We start from the raw sequence: 21,343 nt of genomic DNA, 5'->3' as shown, positions 1-21,343 counted from the left end.
GTGTTAAGACAAAACCTGACAGTAAAGGAGCAGAGAATCAGGTGGGGTTTTGAGATCCAATCCAATTCTAAAACTAAGTATGATGATCCATTGTAAAACCAAGAGTTGCTTTGATCTCTTGGTACAGAAGGCATCTAAACAAATGGCATTTCTTTTGGAAGAGTAAATATGAGGTCAAAGTAGTTTGTTACCATTGCACCAGTAAAGTTCTGCCTTTCCTATAGGATGGATTGTCTTTCAACTTTAAGAGAAAGGTTTATCCTGAAATCCCTAGGCATCTCCTGCCAAATATTTACCCCTTCCAGGTGAGGATTTCTGGCAAGCTTCCTAATGTCACGTGTAGCATTATCTATATTTGAGAATACCTACTGCTTTTGTGGTCAGACCTTAATGAATGGCTAAAAGCCTCAGAGAGATTATTTTTATACTCCTAACTACCATGATTCATCCATCTCTGTGCTCCAGGGAGAAAAACAGGAAGGAAACACTTAGTAAGACCTCAATTTCATTTAACATTGGTAATGAACGTCAAGCAAGCTGTGGGAAGCAGAAAAAACCCAACCTCATTCCAGTTGGAGTGGCATTTAATAAAACTAAGTGACTCTGGAAAAATAAACTCAGAGGTGGGTGGCACATGGAAGGACTAATTTGTGTTAATTAGAAGTTGTGAAGGAGGAATATTTTGAAGGAGAAAGCAGATTCAGAATTTCAGTGAACAATGTGATAAATACTAATTAACCAATTATTTCTCCACAGTGGCAAGCAGCTTTCAATGCCATTTCTTCTCCTGCAACTGTCACACCTCCTGTTGAGAGGCTAAGATGCACCTCAACAAGCCTCAGACAAAACTATTCTGGCAGGACCAGTTTACCTCCCAGCAGTATCACTCCTTTTATCCTGCATTTGGTGAGGGCAAAGGAAAAGGGCAAAGAGGCTGTTCCAGGGAACTGGGTTACTAAATTAGACATTTAAACAGAAAAAATGTGAGAGGCTAACTTGCTGAGGCAAAAGCTCAACACACTTATGAGAAAGACAAGAAACAGAAACTATTGTGGACATCCCAGCTCAAGATCAATTATGTCATGAGGATGTCTCTATACAGATTGTCATCCTTTTGCCCTACTTACAGAAGTCTTAAAACTTCATTAAGTACTTTCAGAAAGCATGGCATTCAATGATTCTTTTGATGGGGAAAAAAAAGAAATAAAGTAAAGCCAGGCTAAAATCTGATTATCAAGAGAAAAAGGAGGGAGGGAAAGACAGATATAAAAGATTCAGAAGATAGTGATTAGTATCATCTTATTAAGGCTGCTAAGGTAACATCAAACACAAACTAACCTGGAGAGCCATACTCATGTCTTGGTAACCTACAGATCTTAGGCATCACTTCCATTAGGGTCTTGACATACTGAAGAATGGTCCCTTGTAACTAAGAGAAAACAATGTATGCAAACATGTCAGTGCTGTTGAACTACAAAACTTTACAACAAACTGCATTCAAACTACACATGAACTGAAGCAGCTCTAAAAATCTTGCGTTTAATTCTGCCAGTCAGCATATTTTAAAAGGCAACTTTTACAGATTTAAAGAGTTCATATGGCATTAGCCATCTTTGCTACAAGAAGAGTGGCACAACAGCTAAGGCCAGGAGGGTAAAAAAAGGAAAACATGTTTTTCTCTTATAGACTCTTTACAGTCAAACTAACTTTTAGGTTTTTGGTTAAAAAGCTGTATCTGAATGCTGTAAAAACCATTCAAAAAGCATCTGAATGTGTTCAAAAGCAACATGAAAAAAGCCCTAATGATTAGGAATGGTGGCAACAGCCCAAACTGGTTCTTCTGGACATACCAGCTGAGATAGTCCCAGCCTCCAGTCAGCCTGTCTTCAAACCACTAGACACCTCTGCCTTACCTGTCCCCCTACATCTGAGCATCTGCATCAGGCATTGGCAGGACACCCTCCCCAGGCCTTTTAACCTTCTTTGTAAGTGACCAAGTGTTCAATGCCCCCTTTAATGAATTGAGACAATTTACCACTAAGTTATAAAAACACCCCTCTCATAAAACACAGCAAACTAATACTTGACACTCAAACCCTGAAAAATATGAGTGTCTTCCTCTCTCCCTGAGGATTAAATTACAGCATCTTTTCAAGGAGGATTCAGCCTTTCTAGAACATCAGAAATGTACTTAGAACATTGTGGGAATTACTGTAAACAAACTGCCAAATGTGTCAAGTGCCTGAAGTACAATTATGAATACCACAGCTTTCCCTGGTACAGTTGGATTATTTTGGCAGCACGCTCCTACAAACAACAGGGAGGAAAATGTAATTTCTTTGGCTTAAATTAACTGCAAGGCACTGTAGCTGTATATGTAGATTCTCATAGTATAGGAAACAGCCAGCACCTCAGCCTCCTCCCAGTTAGAAAGATACCCAGGACACCCAGGCTGTGTGGATAATGTCTTCAAAGCTGGCCTGAGCAGCACTGCTAATCAAGCACAGAGGTTAAACTCCTGTTGTTAAGGAGTCATCTATCAGTGATGCCATTAATGAGAGCCCTGAAGTTAGGTGCCAGGCAGAAAGCACACTACAGCTGTTCTCAAAAAATATCAAGGAAGTGAATGGTCTTTAAGTTGTAATCAACTCATTTAAAATACTCATACTTTTCCAGAGCCTACCTAGGCTCTAACAGCTCAGGTCACCACAAATTGCATGAACCTCCATTGAAGAATCCAAAGTTTTCAAAACACTCCTGAGGGCACCAAGGCAATTATTTCTATTGCTCACACAAGACATTGAGCACTGTCAAGCACAGCTTATATCAAATTTCAATGGAAGTTATTTTAATTATTTTTATCCAGGGTCTCAATCTCACTTTGTTTTTCCTGAGACATTTCCTCTAAGAAACCATTTGAACTAGCAGAAAAATAAGGACAATTAGCATACCAGGCTCTTGACAACTTTCAGCAACTCCTCCATCACCACAGCAATGCCCTGATATCCAAGAAGTCTACAGATGACTTTAAAGTGGGGGGGACCAACAAAATTCCTGTAGTTGCTGTAAATGCTGGAATATGCCAAATTCAATGCCTAAAACAAGAAAACAGATATGATTAATGAAAATTTTGTCTGCTTCTATCTCAATAATAATGTAATTTAAATGTCATTTCAAAGCACATTAAAACTGAAATAAAATCTTTGTATCTCACTGTCTCTGAAAGAGGTTTAAATACACATTTTCTCTTTGCCAGTTTCTCTTAAGGCAGGAACTTAAATCTATCAGCAAGACAAATTAGTGAGCACTTTTTTTTCAAGCAGACATCTTCTATTTACCATTTATAAAGCCACAAACACTTTCTCTTTTTTACTTTTCTATTTACACAAGCATAAAGGGGTAAAAGTAGTCAATGCCATGTCCAGATCCCTGAATTTAAGGCACAGCTTCTATTCCTCTATCTTCTATTTTATGTGCAAAATATCTTGAAAGAAATTAGTTCAATTTTCTGTTCATAATAGCTGTTTTAAGTCTCTGAGTAGTCAACTACAACAAAAAAAGAAAAGCCTTCTGCAGCTACTGCTCTCTGCAACTAATTAACAAGGATCTTTCTTTTTCAAACCCCTGTGCTGTACACAAGATCAAAGCAAATCTAAGCCTGGGATGCAACCTCATAGAAATTCTTCAACACTTGTATAAATAGGACCAGGGGCTTTGCCATAGTCATGTTTACTTCCATGAACATGAACACAGCTGTACAGACTGATGTGACGTGAGGATTTAGGAACTGGTTGTTGAAGCTGCAGATTAGAGATGGCTGGCTAACTTAGCATCCTCCATTTCTGCAAGTGGGTTGTTCTCCTAATACCCTGAAATTAATTTTAGCAGGAATCTTGGCCACCCTTCTTACAGAAGGGACTGCTGTGTTTCCTTCACTTTTTTGAATTTTCCTTCTCTCTAAAACACACACAGGAAACAGCATACTGTTAAACTTTCAACTTCACAAACAGCTCTAACTGAAGATTTTCCAGGAAGAACATTCCCTTCAATCCAGATCCTGCCCTAACCACCCATGCAAGTCAACACCAGATACTGTAACCACATGGCATTAAGCTAGTTGGAATTCAATTTAGAAAACTCTACCAAGCTCTGGAAGGACTTTATTCTCATAAAAGTACTTAAAAACCATCTTTTGACGCAATCAGAATAGAATATGCACATTTTTATTTATATTTTATGTCTCTATATAAACACCAGTTTCCAGCTGAGGTCTTAGAAACTTAAAAATTCTAAATGGAAACTAAAATAGACACTTGAATAACTATTAGAATCCTAGTACATTACACAGTCCCACTGTTAGATCAGAGCTGGCTTAAAGGCCAAACTCCAAATGTGTCCCAGCAGGGCACAGCCTAAAGCTGTATCCCTCCAGTACAACCTGTGCATTTCCATAGCTCTCTGCAGACAAAAATGAGGTCTGGGGCAAAGACAGCACAGAGAAGTGGTAAAACCTTAAGAACATATGTGCAGATGAATGTCCTGATAAACTAAGGATTTTTACAACCACCCCTAAAAGATGATTTCCTTTTTTTGGTTTTGATGTTTCCAATTAGGTAAGTCTCCTACAACAAACATGTCAGAACTATCTATTTCAGGTACAGCACAAGGAGAATTTTATTTTAGTGGGATAAAGCCTTTTACTGCCATGAGGTTAAGGGGAGAGAACCTCTCTTCACACAGCAGGAATTTGTCACAGAAAAGCAAGCCCCAAAAACATGATATTTGTATTTTAAAAACTTGCCAATACATAACAATAGGAAGCCAGCCGATCTAAAAATATATCTTTCATGTAAACCTCATGGGGAAGTACCTAAAATTTGCAATGCACCTGTAAACGTTGGATTAGTGGATCTTTCTAAACTGTAACAAGGAATTTAGAAAAAAAAAACTACACACCAACACCACTTCCCCCCCACAGTGAGACACAAAAGCATAAAATCCTTAGGGAAGAAGCCACTAACTAGAGGGGGGTTGAGGTGGAAAGGGAGAGAAGGGAAGCTGCTGTTCATTATTTTTTAAGCTATACTTGCTCCCTCCCCTACTTAAATTGAAAAAAAAAAAAGGAGAGAGTTGTTAGTTGCTGATGTCATCAAAGTGCTAACATTAATCACTTACAGCATCACTGGTCCACACACAAGAGTATATAACAGGGATGCTCAGGCTGCATACTGCCAAGGGGAGGCAAGCAAGAGAGGGGGGGAAAGACATTATTTTCTTCTCCTGTGAGGTCTTTGAAAAGCAAAGCAACAGCATCTTTAGACAAGATGTGCTCTTGCAGGAATTTAAGTGGAAGAGACAAAGAAACCATGCTACCAGCAGCATCAGAGAAAAAAACTGAAATCACCAGGCAATAAGAATTCAGTCCAGGGAATCTGAGGAGAAGAAAAAGCAAACTGGCAAACAGAGACCAGTCAGGAAATAATTCATATAGAAAGGGATACAAAAAAAGTGGTGTTTGTAACATTTTCACAGCAGCATTGCCATAAAGAAATTCTGTTCTGGAATTTCCATCAGGGAGCGACGGTAAGTACTGACTTTATGATCTATAAAACATCAGATGGCTTCTCCAAACATTTACATGTCAGTAATTGTGTGTTTTCTAATAACTGATAGTTTAAAACAATGGAAATGTATTATTGTTATTTAATTATAGCTCATTCTACTTACAAAATGATACAAGGATTAAACTGTTGAAACAATTGTTCCTAGGCTGTGTTAAAAGTGTTCTAAAAAACGCTAGATTATAATAGATATAGATTATGATTTTAAGTAATAGGGAGCTAGCAGTTAAAGAGAAGGTAACTGATCTCACTAATGCACCCTATTTTAATATCTGCAGTAGCTGGGTAGATACCAAAATGTGTCTGGTAAGTTTATCTGATAGCAAACTCAGTTCCTTTATCTTGTTGCTGTATTAAAAAGGGTGCCTTTACCACAGAATTAGAAAAGCAGCATCTTCCCAGATCAGTCATATCCATGCTTTTATATTGTCATGAAAATAAACATACACATTTTTCTTCCCACTTCTCAGTAAGTAGAATCCAAAACCTTTGAGCAACAATTTTCATATATAAACAGGCACAGAATTCTTACTATTAATGTAGTGCCACTATCTAAATCCCATTAAAAATATCCTATAAAATATACATTTTCCCAGTCTCCTATCTAGTATAAAATACTAGCACTACAGAATAATTTCAGAATATGTTATCAGCAAATCTCACAATCTTTCTTCCTCCAGAGAATTTTCAATTATTAATTGTTACTTATCCAGGAAATGTAACATTTTAAACTTGATCTTAAAAAAAATATATTAAATTATCACAACAAAGTTATAAACAATGAAATACAGTGTTACTGTCATGGGCATTTATAGTAATAAAAAAAGTGAGAAACTTTCAAAGTGGAAAAAAGCTTCCACGAGTGCCACTGGAAGCTGACAATCAAACCAAGGGATCAGATTAAATTGCTGAGGTAAGCTCTTTTTCAAAAGTTACCATCACGACAGTAAAAGCATAAAACCCAAGCCAAGCAAATGAAAATATCCACTGGTTGTTATTATATATTCTTTAACAGATGTGTTTAGAGAAATTGAAGAAAAGAGGTGTTTTCCTTTCACTATTTAGAGTGGTTACACATACTGAGAATCTCAAAATACTGGCAGATTTTCTAATTTGAATTGAGGACGAGGAGGAGTATAAATTCAGGGCAGGCAGACTATGGGATTACATAAAATGACTTAAAACAGCAAAGAGCATTAGTAACTTTTAAAAATCCCCACTATTTATCCAAAAGGTAGGCTATGGTGAAAGCTGTATTTCACTAAGCTTGACAGAGCTTTCCCAAGAGGCTGACTAGCATCAAGGCTCACAATTGTGACACTGATACCACCAATGTACAGTGCTCACAGCCACTGCCGCAGTGTGGCTGCAGTGGTTACAGATGTGCAATTTAGCAGCAAACACAGAGGGTATCACAGAGTCACACAACAGTCTGGCTTAAAGGTCACCTAGCTCCAACACCCCTGCAACAGGCAGGGACACCTTCCACAGCTTCTCTGGGCAGGCCATTCCAGTGCCTCACTGCCCCCATAGCAAAGAATTCCTTCATAGTATCTAATTTAAATATACCCTCTTGGAGCTTAAAGTCACTCCTCCTCATCCTATCAATATCTGCCTGTATAAAAAGCCCCTCTCCAGCTGTATTGCTGTATCTAGATAGCAGAAGGTGCTGCAAGATCTCCCTGGAGCTTCTCTTCTCCAGGCTGAACAGCCCCACTTCTCTCAGCCTGTCTTCATAGGGAAGGTGTTCCTATGTGAACTTGTGAATAAGAAACTAACATAAGATATAGACAAAATAATATGTAGTCAGGTTTCCACATACTCTTTTGTTCTTCAACTAATTGTGACTAGCAAAAATAAAGACTTGTGAATGGTAGAGGAAATTATTCCTCAATATCCACTCCTGCCAACCCCTATTGCTGCTTAACATAAAATGCAAGATACACAGACTAGAGAAAAAAACACCTGCTGCATTTTTTTACAATCACCTGGGGGGAAAAAAAGTGAAAGGAAGTGATTTCCCAATTTTAAATTCTGCAAAAATTCACCATCTCTCAAGATACAACTGGTCACTGGTACAGGCAGCAGCTCTGGTTGAACTTCTCAAAGTTTATCTTTACACTTTCACTTGGAAGAGAAATACACATTTTAAAACATGCCAGACTTTATGAACTTTTATTCCAATTTTTACACTGCAGTACCAAAGATGAGAGCATACTTTCCTAACAAACTCCATTCCTACATTACAGAGCACTACGATTAAGATCCAAACGACATCCTCAGTGCTGCAGCTTCTCCAAAGAACACCTTCCCTTTCCACAGGGAGATCAGCATCAAGAGAGGAAAAAAAAACTCCCAAAAATCATCCTGATGGGAATAACCATCCAAAACATCACAGGAAACACAGCAATGGTAATTTGGCCAAAAATGGCCAGTTGTGTCGACAGCTTTTACAGCATCATGTACCACCCTAACTGGAACAGCATGCTGTCCAGCTACTCCAGAAAGAGCTTCCAGAGGGAAGAGAGGGTGCCCACCACTCGCTCCTCCTTTGTGGTTGAAAACCTGACTCCCCTGACGACGTACATCATGTGCGTGACCTGCCAGTCCGCAAACCCCTCCAGCGACCAGTGCAGAGTTTTCAACACGCTGGAACGAGACCCCGCGTCGGCGAGCAGCACCAAGAAGGAGCTGGCTCTGGGCATCTGGCTCACCAGCGGCGTGCTGCTCCTCATCATCGCCGCTGTGCTGCTCTACGGCTGCCTGCACCTCCTCTGCCGCAGGAGACACCAGCGCCTGCAAGAGCGGGGCGGCAGCTCCAAGCGGGAGCCTGAGGGGCCATGGACCAAAAGCACGGCCCGTGCCTCGGATGAGCTCGGCAGGCAGAGCCAGCACACACAGGACGCTGAGGAAAAGCATCCGGGTGGCATCCAGCTGGCCACAATCATAGAGAATCCCTCGGTGTGCAATGAGCCCATCGTGACATCTTCGAAAAGTCAGGAGCGAGTCCCAGTGACAGGACAGTGCTCTGCTACAAATTAGAAAGGTTTTTGCCACATGGGGTACCCCAGCTACTTCAAACACATCAGATGCACTGTTGGTGCTCACAACAGGGAGCTCTGACTGCTCACTGCAGCACTTCTGGCTGTACCTTGATTTCACACCCCTTTCCAACAGCCTGTATGCAAAGGTTCCCATGCCCAAGAAGTGAGCACTTCACCCACCCTCCATTATTTAAAATTAAGCATGTAGCAAGTATTTGGTTCACATTTCAAGGGGATTTTTCATTGCTTTTCTTTAGCCTAAAACAGCAAACAAATATAAAAAGTAGCCAAAAGTGACCAAAATAATTTTTGTTAACTAGCATGAATAAAACTGAGTAGGAGTTTTCAGATGGCAACCCAGACTGCTACACTACAGGCAACTGGAACATACACACAGAGTGCAGTGGTTTGCCAGTGTGAGCTTTACCCTGACAATCCCAGCTGCTTCCCAAAACACACACTACAAGCAGTACTATACTCAGACAACACACTTCACTGCCCATGGTGTTGCCCATCCCTCCCCTCTGCACTGAGGTCAGTCTCAGAATGTAAGATAAACTCACCAGAATTTTAATTGTATCCTCTCATTTGTCTTATTTCCCCTCAGTCTAAATACATGGAAGATGGAGACTTAGTAAAGACACGTCTAATTAAGGAAATATCCTGGGTTATTGCATTTTGCACTCTTCTGCTCCCACCACAAGCTACCTTCTGCTCCATGGGCCAGACTCCCTGCAGAGGAAATGGAATCCAGAGATGCAGCTCCTGGCCCTTCGTTTTCTACTTCCCTTTCAGTTTTAATGATAACATGCATTAATCAGCTGCAAATTTCTTTCCAATTGCACAGTACATTCTGTGTGATGAAGGGGGCAAAACAGTAAAAACATGCTAAAATGCATTTTATTTCTGTAACAAGAAAACCTGCTGATCATCTCACTCTGCCTTGAGCTTCATGGCAAAGTGCCAAGGTCCTTTGGACAGAAATCTGTTCACCCTCACTAGTGACAAGTGTTGTCTGATTTACATGTGTAAGTCACCCTGTTTTAAACCTCTTAAGTGCATTTGTGTTCCATAAAAACATAATAAATCTTAGTATCGCTGTATATTATGCCTAAAAAACCAAAGGTGCACTGTGACTGCAGGCAGTTAATTGCTCTTGGTACGAATGTATGTGTGAAGTCAGCTCTCTCTGACACAGCTTGGTTGCACCAGTGAAGGCTGGAGAGCTGCTGCCTGGGCAGCTGCCATCCCCCTCCACCCTGGAAGCTAAGGGGGGGTACAATTTTGGCAAGAGAGCTCCCCACGAATATTTCACAGCAGGTAGTGGATCTTTTCAGCTACTCTATTTTGACAACAATTCCCACGACTTGTGAAATGCATCGACTCTGAGTGCTAAGGAGAAGCTGCCATAAGTGTGATGAATCTTTCTTTACTTTTTTTTTTTTTTTTTGAGTAGGATAAGCATGACACACAGAGCACTTGCCGAACGGGGGCGAGTATGACTTTCAGAAAACACTTCAAAAGGCATTTTTATTGTGTGAAGTTAGCAATAACGTGTTCTCCACCTGCTGCAGAGCACTTCCTCCAGCTGACACGTTTTCCTTTGTCTTGCACGTCAGTCTCAAACAAACTGTGAGAATAACAGCTCACTGCTGTTTCAAATGACAATGTTACATGAAATAGGCACTATTTCAAGAACCCTCATCAGAACATGAAGCCAGCACAACGGGTTTAGTGCCATAAAGGGGTGCCTGGGTGGTGAGGACAGAGAAAATGCTTTAAAATTATCTTGTAATCAAATTGACAGTAACACTTCTCTGATTAGGTTTTCATCAAGAAAAGACTATTTTAATATTAATGGGATGAGGCCAAGAGACACACAGTCAATCTCTGCCAACATCTTGGGCTCTTGGAAACCTGTTTACTTCTCTGCATGTCCATTTTTTTATGTGGGTTTTAAGGCAATGCAATACATATATAGACACACATTTATGTTATATACACATGTACATGCCACACTGAGAACAAGGAGCAGTTCTGCTTAAAGCAGTTTCCAGGCAATTCACCTACTGCATTTTGTTATTTATACACAAACACACGCAACCAAAAGACATGCCTACATCCAACTGAGAAAGCAAAGAGCTACCATGGTAGTGCTTCCCAAGGGATTTACCTTCTCTAAATATAAAACCATTCCACCCACAGAGTTTACTGTGCACTACTAAGATAAACATTTATATCATCTCACAAGCAATGGACCATCTCGCACCTGCTGCAAATGAGCAATTCATGCAGAGTGTCATCAGTTTTCTGCTCTAGTTCTGAAAAACTCATGTCACCACATGCCCACAGAGCTGCATGATTCTTTGCTTCTTGCTGAGAAAGTTTTATTACAGATTAATTCAGGTTCATTCAGGCAATTCTGTATTAGATTTGGTAATTCTCCACTCAACAGTCATCGAGTATGGGGCAAACATTCTAAGTGATTACCAAACTGATAGCAGATTGCAACATAGTGCAAACTGACTTTAATTTTTGCACCTGCAGTAGATAAAAATCATTATATTCACAGTGAGAAGTACCTTTCAAACATGTATTTTTCACAAAATATATCTACAAAGGTGCCAGAGACAAAAAAATCATTACAATATCTGGAAAATGTTGTATAAGACAGAAAGAAAGCCTTTCAATTCTGGTCTACACAACCTCTATAAAACCAAGTATTTAACAGAAAGTTAGTTCAAGTCCCCAGGAAAGATACTTGCTTATATGTATATTATAAAATATTTCATGCATTCACCCAATGTTGCCAAATTCCAAACTGCTAATATTAATGTCATTAATTCTACACATACTTTAACTGAGTAAAGGGATTTCAGTGACCATGCTCAATCAAAATTTTAAAATAATCCAGCTCACTGAAAACGCTAATGAGCTTCTATAGGCTGGCTCCTTCCCACCTGACAGCTCTGCTTCCACATCAACCAGAATAAGGAAGTTGTATCTGTGGGTTTTTGTTTGGCTAATTACGTGAAGATATCACTCAGAAAACTTGAGTTGCTGAAGAGAATGTTACTACAACTCTCTATGCTAAATATCAAGACACATTAATATAGACCAGATGCTTTGATCCATTTAGAAATATCTGGGAATATGTGAATGCTTTGAGAGACAAACAAAAAATTTCTTTAGTTACTGCTGTAGTAGCGAAGCCTCTATAATGTAAGAATTCCTATCTGTTACTGTCTATATAAAGTGGAAATGTTAAAAACTCCACTCAGAGATCCTCAATTTCAAAATAAATTCAACTCAAGAATAAAAATATACTCTTGTTAAAATTTAAAATTAGAGAGAGTCATGAGTATTTTCTAATATAGGCCTATCCAGTTATGAAATTTGCCCCAAAAATGCAAGAAAGACCCCTCGGCTTGATTGTTGCTGCTCATATAGAAAAATAATCAAGAATTCTGAAAATGTATAGCTCTCAGTGTGAAGATTACTAAACTCATTTTAATAATGTAACCTGACTGATAAAAAAAGTGTTCCCCAGTTAATCTTCTGTCACTCACCCCACTGCATCATCACTTAGATAAATTAAGTTAGCAATCTCTATGAAATTCAGGTTTTTGCTCTATGCTGCATCTGGTCAGTTACTAAAATAGTAAGGAACACAATAACTCTAATGTAAGAAAATTCCACTTTCCTGTAATTTACTGTTCCTTTTTGGAGAACAATTACATAAAACATTATTTACAGGAGCCGACAGTCAGCTGCTATATTCCGCATTAAAACATGTGAATCCTTTTCTACCTCCTTTACATTTTACAAATGCAGCAGATATTTTAGCACTGAAATTTGTAACTCCTGAGATATCCCAAAACCTAGATTACTGGGTTGAAATCGCACCATACATCTATGATATGATGTGCAGAAAATAAGAGTAAGACAAGGACTAATTATGTTCATGCCTAAGTAGGAGGTAGATATTGAGAGTAACCCATAACAGTTACAGCACACTTGCATAAATTAGATGTATAATTAAGTACATATTTTAAATAATTTTAAATTATCAAAAATAATTTTAAGCTTTTTTATTGTCCATCCTCTAATTTAATCATTTTTTTCATTTATCTTTTTCATACTTCAGCTTGGCATCCTGACAGCCAAGAAAACATTGCAAAATTTAGAGTGACACCTTGTCATATAGTCCCAAATGATTTGCTGAAGATAGCACTGATGGTTTTTAGCGCAGTTTGAAGTAGATCAATATTTCTGACTAGATATTTAAAATGTAAATATATGCTAATGCACTACGTCTTTAACTGCCATTAAGACACAAGCAATAATTCTGAACAATAAGAAAATAAGTCTGCAGTGATCAGGGAGAACAAATCTCTTACACATGAGCATAGCATTGGTCCTGTGAGAGCAAGCTGACTTTCCTCACTTGGGTAGCCCACAGCTGTTCTCTTGTGTCAAGTACTCTTCCAAGCTGTCACCCACAAGAGCTCCTTTCCAACCTCAGCACTGGGGATTGCCCCAGGGACAGAGTATGTGACTGCACATGTACCCTTCCACTGAAAACTTGCACAAACCTTCCCAGCCCACCTAACTGCAAAGCAGGAAATAAATACAGAAGATGAGATGACCAAGACACCAAGTTCATCACATTGAATTTACAGCTCTGGTAGAGTCCAAAGAAACATTACATTAAAAAAAAATAATTGAAGTAGTTAGGTATCTGATAGTTTAAGATGGTCAGAATCTATATTCCTCTTAAGTCAGATAACATCTGAAACAGTTTTTCTATCTATTCCCTTTTCTTCTGTCATCACAAGGGAGGGCTGCACCCAAGATGGGCTCTTGTTCTCACTTCACCAGATTAGTAACCAATGAGTAATTAATCTTTATTTTGAGTTTGCTCTGCCACTGTTAGCAACTGAACAATGCAAGGTGGTTGAGAGAAGGGCTTATTTTTAGCTTTGTCAGATAAGACTAATCAATTGCACATCAGACTAACCAATGCTGAAACACATGGTGAGCTTCAAGCCAAGTCTTAAAAAAGTGTATGTTCAATTTAAAATACACACAAAATGTATTTCAGTCCATTTCTAATAACTTTCACATACCATAGTTTCTATAATTAAAAAGATACCATTAAACATGAGCAAACCATAAAGATAAAGGGAATCAAACCCAACCTTTGATCCATAGAGATACTGTGGCTGTGCATTAGGCTGCTTATCACGCTGAAACTCCTGAGAAAATGGCAGCACGGTCCGAACAAATCTATATAAAAAAATAAAAACAAGAATTCATTATTTATACTTAGGTAAGCAGGTATGCACCTAATGCACCCTGCCCTGTAGAAGACTGCTTTTGTCTGCAAATACAATCAAAGCCAGACCAGCAGCCTTTCAGCCCCAGTAGAAACTGGGGAAGCACACAGCCTGAATTGCCCAAAAGCATAGACACAAATCATACTGCAGTTCAACAATTACTGCTCTTCCCATGGTGTGCAGGATCCCAAAATATTCCTCACCACTAGCCCAGGCCAACAAACAGGGAAGTAACTAATCAAGTAGCAATAGCCTCTCACAGGGCATAATGTGCTTGCAAAATTAAGTCCTTGAGAGAGAAATACGCCTTCAAAGAGGAACATGGCATTTCTGTTTAATGTTTCTGAGCTTTTCCCCCCAAAATTCACATCAGGAGAAATATGTTAGATGTTACCTTTAAAAAAAGGCATGAGAAAGGGAATAATCCTTGCAGCAAAATCAATGTTTTGAAAGTTTGATCATAGTTCAGTGTGAGCAGGTACCAGTACAAATCATGGTTAACTTTACCTTTGTATACGGTTAAGAGGGCCACAAGAGAACTACAAAGATATGGAGCACTGCCAAAGACAGGATCAGCCATCCCACCCACAACTGAGGCCACCAGAGCCTGAAGGACCATTCCCAGTCCTCTTGTGAACCAGCAGCACAAATCTTCCCCCTTGATGTTCCCTGCTGACTGTGTAATGCACATTTGGCAGCACTGCAGTTTTAGGGCAGGAAGAAGTTAATCAATATCCACTACAATGCCAATTCTGCTTAACTTCACTAAACAGAGGAAAATTATTGGGGGATGTGTGTTTACAAGCTGGATGGCTACTTTATTTTTTACCTTGATTAAAAAGTAGTTATTGATAAATGGTGCAAAGCTGAATATGCACAGCTAAGAGGGAAAATAGCTATTTAAGAAGTGCACATCAAATGGTTGTATAATATCAGGCTGGTCTGATACTATACCAGAGAAATGTATCTAGGAAAATGTTTCAGGAAAGAAAATGTGCCTTACACTATAATATAATAAGATATAATTGTATCTTGATCTTTTTTGTTTAAAGTATTTACATTTCATCAGCACATAAAATTAATTATTCATTATTAATTCTTCCTAGAAAGAACAGAGACATTTTATTTTTAATATATCCATCTTCTAGCTAAAAACATGAACAGCCATGATAATCAAAAATTGTTTCACCGAGACCAACATAAATTGGACCATGTTGCTTACAATAACTTCCACTGTGTTTTATTTCTGAATCATTCTTGTGAGAATCTATAACTTCAGAATAATATTTTCTGCATTTTTAATCTTCTCAAAAACAGGTACAGCTACTTGTTCATTTATAGATTAGCCACGCTTCCCAAAAATACTTGTACTTGCTGTAGTCCAGAAAGAGTTTTCATTTAGAGATTTTGAGGAAAAATACATTATTTATATAGATTATTTTTGATACTATATATATTATTTAGATATTCTTACATTTATATTCCCTCAGCTTACAAGTTTCTCCCCTTCTCTCTCACATGGAAACTGAAAACTCTCCTTTGAGAGGGATTACTTGAATCTGTATTCTGCAGATATGAGTTTACCAGAGATGATGCAAACATTTGATGGAATTCAAAGTAATCTGCAATATACGACAGTGCCAGAGATTACTCCAGTCCCCCTTTTTTTTGTCCAAAATCCCACTCCTGTTTAATCTGACATCAATTTTCAAGCCCTAAGAGAATCTCTAAAATGAAATCATAAGAGATACCATGTCATTTGAGATAAGACTGGGTTTCAGTGTGCAGACATATGTGGCAAGAGCAGATTTTTTACCACTAAATTAAAACACTCACAAGGAAAGGAGTGTTTTGACATATAAGTGGGTGCATCCCATTACTCTGGAAGCTGCTACTATAATTCTTTGATTTATCAAAGATTATTGTGTGTATATGTATCAATTACAATGTAATTAGTGTCTGGGAGCAAACGAGTCACTGCAAGTAAATGCTCAGGTAACTCCTGTGTGCTTCCCAGTGCTCCTCTGCATGCTTGGGGGTTTCTCCATCTCTAATGCTTCAGAGTAGTAGAAAATAGTCTTAAAGTTTTCTTAAAGACTTGAAGCAAACACACTTGCTTATATTTTCTTGAGTGAAAGAGGCCAAGAGAGGAAGAAAAGGAGTAAGGAAATAGGGGCAAAGGATGACAGCCACTTGTTAAGTTACGGAGAGGCAACATCTAAGATTAAGGCTACAGCAACCTAAAGAGTGCATCATCCTAGAAAGAAACACATCATTCACGTAAGCATTAGAAATTTCTTCCCTAAAAACTAAGGGGTATATGAAAACCTTACAGTTCAGCATCATCTACTGTTCTTCAAAGTTTTTCAATGTCTGTGTGTGTGTGTATGTGTTCTTTCTTCCTGACATTCTCCTGGTTGGTTTCCTCCTGCTCCTCCTCCAAGTAAGAGGAATGTCTCTTTGAAGGACTGAAGCTCTTTGAATATCAAAGCTAACCAAACTTTTACTTTCCCCTGGATACTGGTAGGATACAGGTTTCAGCATATTCCAAGATAATCAGTTTCATTTTTAATCAGTGTTGATGATCTCACAGCAATTTATCCATTTTAATCAGCACAGGCTGTAAGCAGTCAAAGTAGATTAAGCAGATGAAAAGCCTTCTGGCTTACCAAAGCTTTGTAAGCAAATTACTAGAGGACAACATGAGCCCCCAAAGTAAGTATTTTAGGGATCAAATCATTTAATATTAATTTTTCTGTGATACCTACCAGGAAGGAGTTCATACTGAACACATCACAAACTAATCTAAATGATTCTGTGATTTTACTTCAATCTGTTTAAGGAGATAACTGAAAGAGACTGCTTTGGGCAATGAGCCTGCTGCATTGCAGGCACCAGGTTAGATAAACCTCATTCACAAACTTTCTGAGCTTCAACTTAGAAGTAATAAGATATGACAGTCTTCCCTCCCTGCTCCTACAGAAAGCGTTCCTCTGCACCTCCCTGTCTAATTGAACACTTCTTGCTTCCATCATTCTCCAATTAGTTTGTCCTGTCTAGCAGAATGAACGGTAGCCCTACACCCCCTCTCAGTGAACACTAGATCTGACTCACCCTTCTTAAACCTGGATGCCAAGATGGAGAGAACAGAGGAAACAGCAAGGAAAATGCTGCATGAGAGAGTAGCGTATCTGCCAATCCACTGCTGTCACTTTTCCTTTTGCCAGAAAGACTTTGGTTGGTTGCTTGTCTTTTTAGGAGAGGAAAGGTAGTTGATTACAGTCACCCCTCTGAGTGAGTCTACATGAGTTTATAGCCCTGTACCATTTGGCTCTTGGTAGCAGAAACTAGATGGTTTGCACTGCTACTTTTCAGGTTTGCTCCAGCACTATGTGCAAGGGCTGAAAATTTTTCTGAGCAGTGACTGTCAGAGTGTATGCAACACAAGAAGACACAGCTGTTCTCTCGTGAAAGCCAGTATCAAAAGCAGTATGAGAGAGAGAGAGCTCGCAAAAGGAAGCGGGAGAGGCCGTCAGGAAGAGAGAAAAATAAAAAGCTGGTCTTTTTGTTCCTTCTGTGACAAATCTGTACCCATGCAAGAAACATGTCATACTGCATTTGGAAGAGTGCTGTACACATGAATTTATACCAGAGAACACAGATTTGGGTTAGTGTTAAAGGAGATGGAGCTACTAGTTTGACTACTGTCTCCAGAAGCTTGTATCATTTGTGTCAAGAAAGCACAGAAAATCTTCAATTCAAATAAATGTAAGACTGTCTCACACTTGCTTCTCTGTTAGTCCTTAATACAAAACAAGCTGTCAAGGAAGGCAAAGATCAGCTTAGAAACAGTAAAGAAAATAAGGCAGAAAAAGGGGCACTACAGACAGTGGAAAAGGAACTAAGACTGAGTATTTGAGTCATTTGAATCTAGATAACCTAACTTCACATGGAAAAAGCTCAGATGCAGGCCTAAGCATGACAAATATTCCTGGTGTGGAAAGACTTGGCTTGAAAAGACGTGCAACTGAGGGCAAACAGAGAGAGGGCTCTTGAAAAACAATCCCAGGCAGCACAGAAAGGACAAAAAGTGGGAAACATCTGTTTATGGCCACTTTCAGTAAAAGAACTGGTGGACAATAGCTTGAGAGCATCTAAAAGAGATGCAGCACAAGCTTCACTGCAGACTCCTCACTGGAGCACACAATGAATGTCAAAGCCTCACACAGCTTTATAAAAGGGACAGGACAAAACAATTTGGAAAAACGAATGCCCCTGTAAAGGACCACAACTGCACTAACATCCCCTCATTTTTGTTTTACAGAAACATCTAATCATTGCTGGAGGCTGGCATGTTTCCTGGGAGAAATCACCTCAAGCCTCCCTTGTTTTCAAATTCAGCCCCTTTATGGCTGCTGACAGCATCAGGACACTGAACTAGAGACACCTTTGACCTCACCTGCAGCTCATATGCTTGTGCACTATCCAAAGGTTTGCTTTCTTTCTTTCTTTCATGATGGTCAACAGGTGGATAAAAAATACCCTTGGATTTCACTGCCAATCTGAAAAGATCATCTCACTCATCTCTCCATTCCTTCTCCATAAACTGTTGTCCCTGAGTCTGTGCAGCTGGCCAGCATTAATGGCAACTCCCATTATTAAATTGCTGAATCTTTTAATAGCAGTCTCACTGTCTAATCTCAGCACATTATCTGATACAAAAAAATGTTCAAAGTCCCAAATAATTAAACAAGCAATGTGTTCCAGCACTTCTGCATGAAGAGCTTTAGCTTTTGAACTAAACCTGCAGAGTTTCTACATGGTTGAACTCTTCTACAGATATATGAAATTTTCACGTTCAAGCATTCTTGGGAAAAGAGCTTCAAAAGCTACTGGAAACAAGTTAATCTGACCAAAACACTAACTTTAAAAGAAGAACTCTTATACCAAGCTGTCATATTAAAAGAAGAGTAGCCACAGATATGACATATTTTCTGGGAACTCTGCCTCCAGCCCCTCACAGCACTAAGTAATCTCTCTGCTTTTCATCACAATTATATCTCTTTCTTCCAGCCTTTATTTGCTGCTTCTCTTCCCTTGTTTACATGTAACCTTTATGCAAGACTTTACCTATCAAGAGTCAAGCATTAAACCAGCAGCTCTCACACAGCTCCTCACAGTGCATTCTTGTGTTTGCACTCAATAACCTGTACACTTGAATGCAGAGAGAGCACAGCAATTTGAAGTTCATGCTAACAGCAAGGCAGCAATGAACATGCTTAAGGACTATAAAAAGGCCAAAAACTTCCTGTTCTCTCTCTCATCAAAAATATCAAAGGGCACTGTATAGCATGTGCAACACATACATTAATTCTCTCCACACTTGGCTTTTGACTGAAACCAAAGCACTTCTGTGATGAAATCAGACACATGGTACACATACTGCCTAAGATCTGGCTGCTTTTAACATCTCCTAAATTAATTATCCTGAATTAATTACCCAAAAAGCTGAGCCTAACTCAATTCTTGTGTACAGATTTTAAGTGCTATAGGATCCTGCTAATGTCCTTTGGCAGCTCACACTGACTTCCCAAGTGCTGTGGTCTGCAGTAAGGCAGCCCTTGTAGCCAGGATGAACACAGACTGAACTGTACAGGAGCTACTGAATGCCTTTCAATAAAGCTGATGGGTGGAAGAGCAGCATTTCATCAAGATTGTCACATGATTCTTAATACAGCACACTGAATATTCCAATACTGATCTCCAGACACATTAACTGCACAGAAGCTCCCTCCAAAATAAATTCAATTTTCCCATGCAAACAGATTCCTGTAACAGAAGTTTCTTGGGTAAAACTTAACCACAAAAAAAAAAAATCTTTTTTTTTTCAGACAGAATCTTGGATCTAAAACACAACATAACCATCACAGAACATGTCAGACAAAGAAAGCTCTCCAAGGAGACAGTATAAGATGAGAGCAGACTTCCAAAACACAACATAACCATCACAGAACATGTCAGACAAAGAAAGCTCTCCAAGGAGACAGTATAAGATGAGAGCAGACTTCCTCCTCTTCCTACAGCTCAATATTCACTATCACTTTACTGTCACTTCACGGGGCTTTAAGCAAAACCTGAGTAAAGACTAAAAGTAACACAAACCCTAAAAACAGCATATAAGCAGGAAGCACAGATATGCAAAATCTTGAACACTGTGCTTCCCCCTCATTCAAACCTTAGATCCTACCTTCTTCTTTCTATTTCCATTACTCACTCTTCTTAAAGGCTACAATTGCAGTTTGCAGTGAATACTGAACTCTTCCTTTCTCCAGAAAGGAAGAGTTCAATATTCACTGAACAAAAAGAATCAGAAATAAGAAATAATTATATAAATATCAGAAATAATTCACAGAAAGAAACTTTTCTTCACGTTAGCACAGAATCAGGACTATAATTTTATTTCCATCATCTCACCCTGAAATCCTGTTTCAAAATACCTCCCTGATATGCACTTAGCAGTGTTTTGACACACTCTGTTTTTCAGCATACCATAACTACGTCATCAAAATGTCAGAATTTGGTTGCTGTGGTTCCATTTGCCTTCTATTGTGGACAAATAACAGGCTTTCATGCGTTTAACAGCACTTGGTAAAATGACTCATGCTGCTTCATTTCAAGTAAAGCCTTAGAAGTGGAAAACACTAAATGAATGGAGATGAACTTGTCAGCACTTGCTAGGGAGGAAGTAGCAGAAGGGTGGTAGAATAAATAAAAAGCTGCAAATAAAAAAGCCGCCTTGCTAACCTGTTAGTTGATCCATTGTAGCAGTAGTTTGGAAGGAAATCATAATTGAGTTCCCAAAAGACATGAAGAGTGATTCTGCCATAAGGGGCTGAAACATTGTGGTTGGCTTCTCTGAACATGGCATCAAAGCTATCCAAGGTCATGTATCTACTCAGAAGCTTGTGAGTCATTTTGTTTATCTCTATCAAGCCATCCAGCTCCTATGAAAAACAAGGGGAAAAAAGAGAATGATGCATTTAATAAAGTGGAGAAACTGAACAAAGTACACAAATAACCTTGAGGGAAAAGAAAACTAGAAAGAAATCAAAATGAACAATTGACTCTCTCCCAGTCTCTTACTGTAACAATAAGGGCTGGACAGAATCAGTACTCTTGGGATTGTTTCTTAAACCTTCTGAGACTTTAGGGGTATTCAGACAAAGATAGTCCTCAAACACAGATCTGTAGCAACACTTCCTCCACTGAGCAAAACCTAAAACTCCAACATTTAAATAGAGTCAGACATAGGCCAGAAACACCTTTCTGCATTTCCTGC

At 39.0% G+C, this 21,343-nt stretch overlaps 2 protein-coding genes across 4 annotated transcripts in view; one reads left to right on the top strand and one right to left on the bottom strand.

Annotated features, from left to right (window-relative positions):
• The window catches only part of CYFIP1 (cytoplasmic FMR1 interacting protein 1), a 75,471-nt gene that overhangs the window by 14,677 nt on the left and 39,451 nt on the right, over positions 1-21,343 (bottom strand). For all 3 annotated transcript variants that reach the window (XM_058800368.1, XM_058800367.1, XM_058800366.1), the window contains 4 exons: positions 20,809-21,008; positions 13,867-13,954; positions 2,952-3,095; positions 1,339-1,429 (listed from right to left, as the gene is read on the bottom strand). In XM_058800368.1, the coding sequence (XP_058656351.1) occupies positions 1,339-1,429; positions 2,952-3,095; positions 13,867-13,954; positions 20,809-21,008 (523 nt within the window). The remainder of the gene's footprint in view (positions 1-1,338; positions 1,430-2,951; positions 3,096-13,866; positions 13,955-20,808; positions 21,009-21,343) is intronic.
• LOC131554776 (fibronectin type III domain-containing protein 9-like) lies at positions 5,528-8,663 on the top strand. Its single transcript, XM_058800372.1, has 2 exons — positions 5,528-5,583; positions 7,871-8,663. The coding sequence occupies exon 2, from the start codon at positions 7,992-7,994 to the stop codon at positions 8,661-8,663; it is 672 nt and encodes a 223-aa protein (XP_058656355.1). The 5' UTR covers positions 5,528-5,583; positions 7,871-7,991.

Source organism: Ammospiza caudacuta, chromosome 2, assembly GCF_027887145.1.
Source record: "Ammospiza caudacuta isolate bAmmCau1 chromosome 2, bAmmCau1.pri, whole genome shotgun sequence".
NCBI lineage: Eukaryota > Metazoa > Chordata > Aves > Passeriformes > Passerellidae > Ammospiza > Ammospiza caudacuta.
Note: the sequence above shows the minus strand (reverse complement) of the source record. Positions and strands in the feature narration are given on the sequence as shown.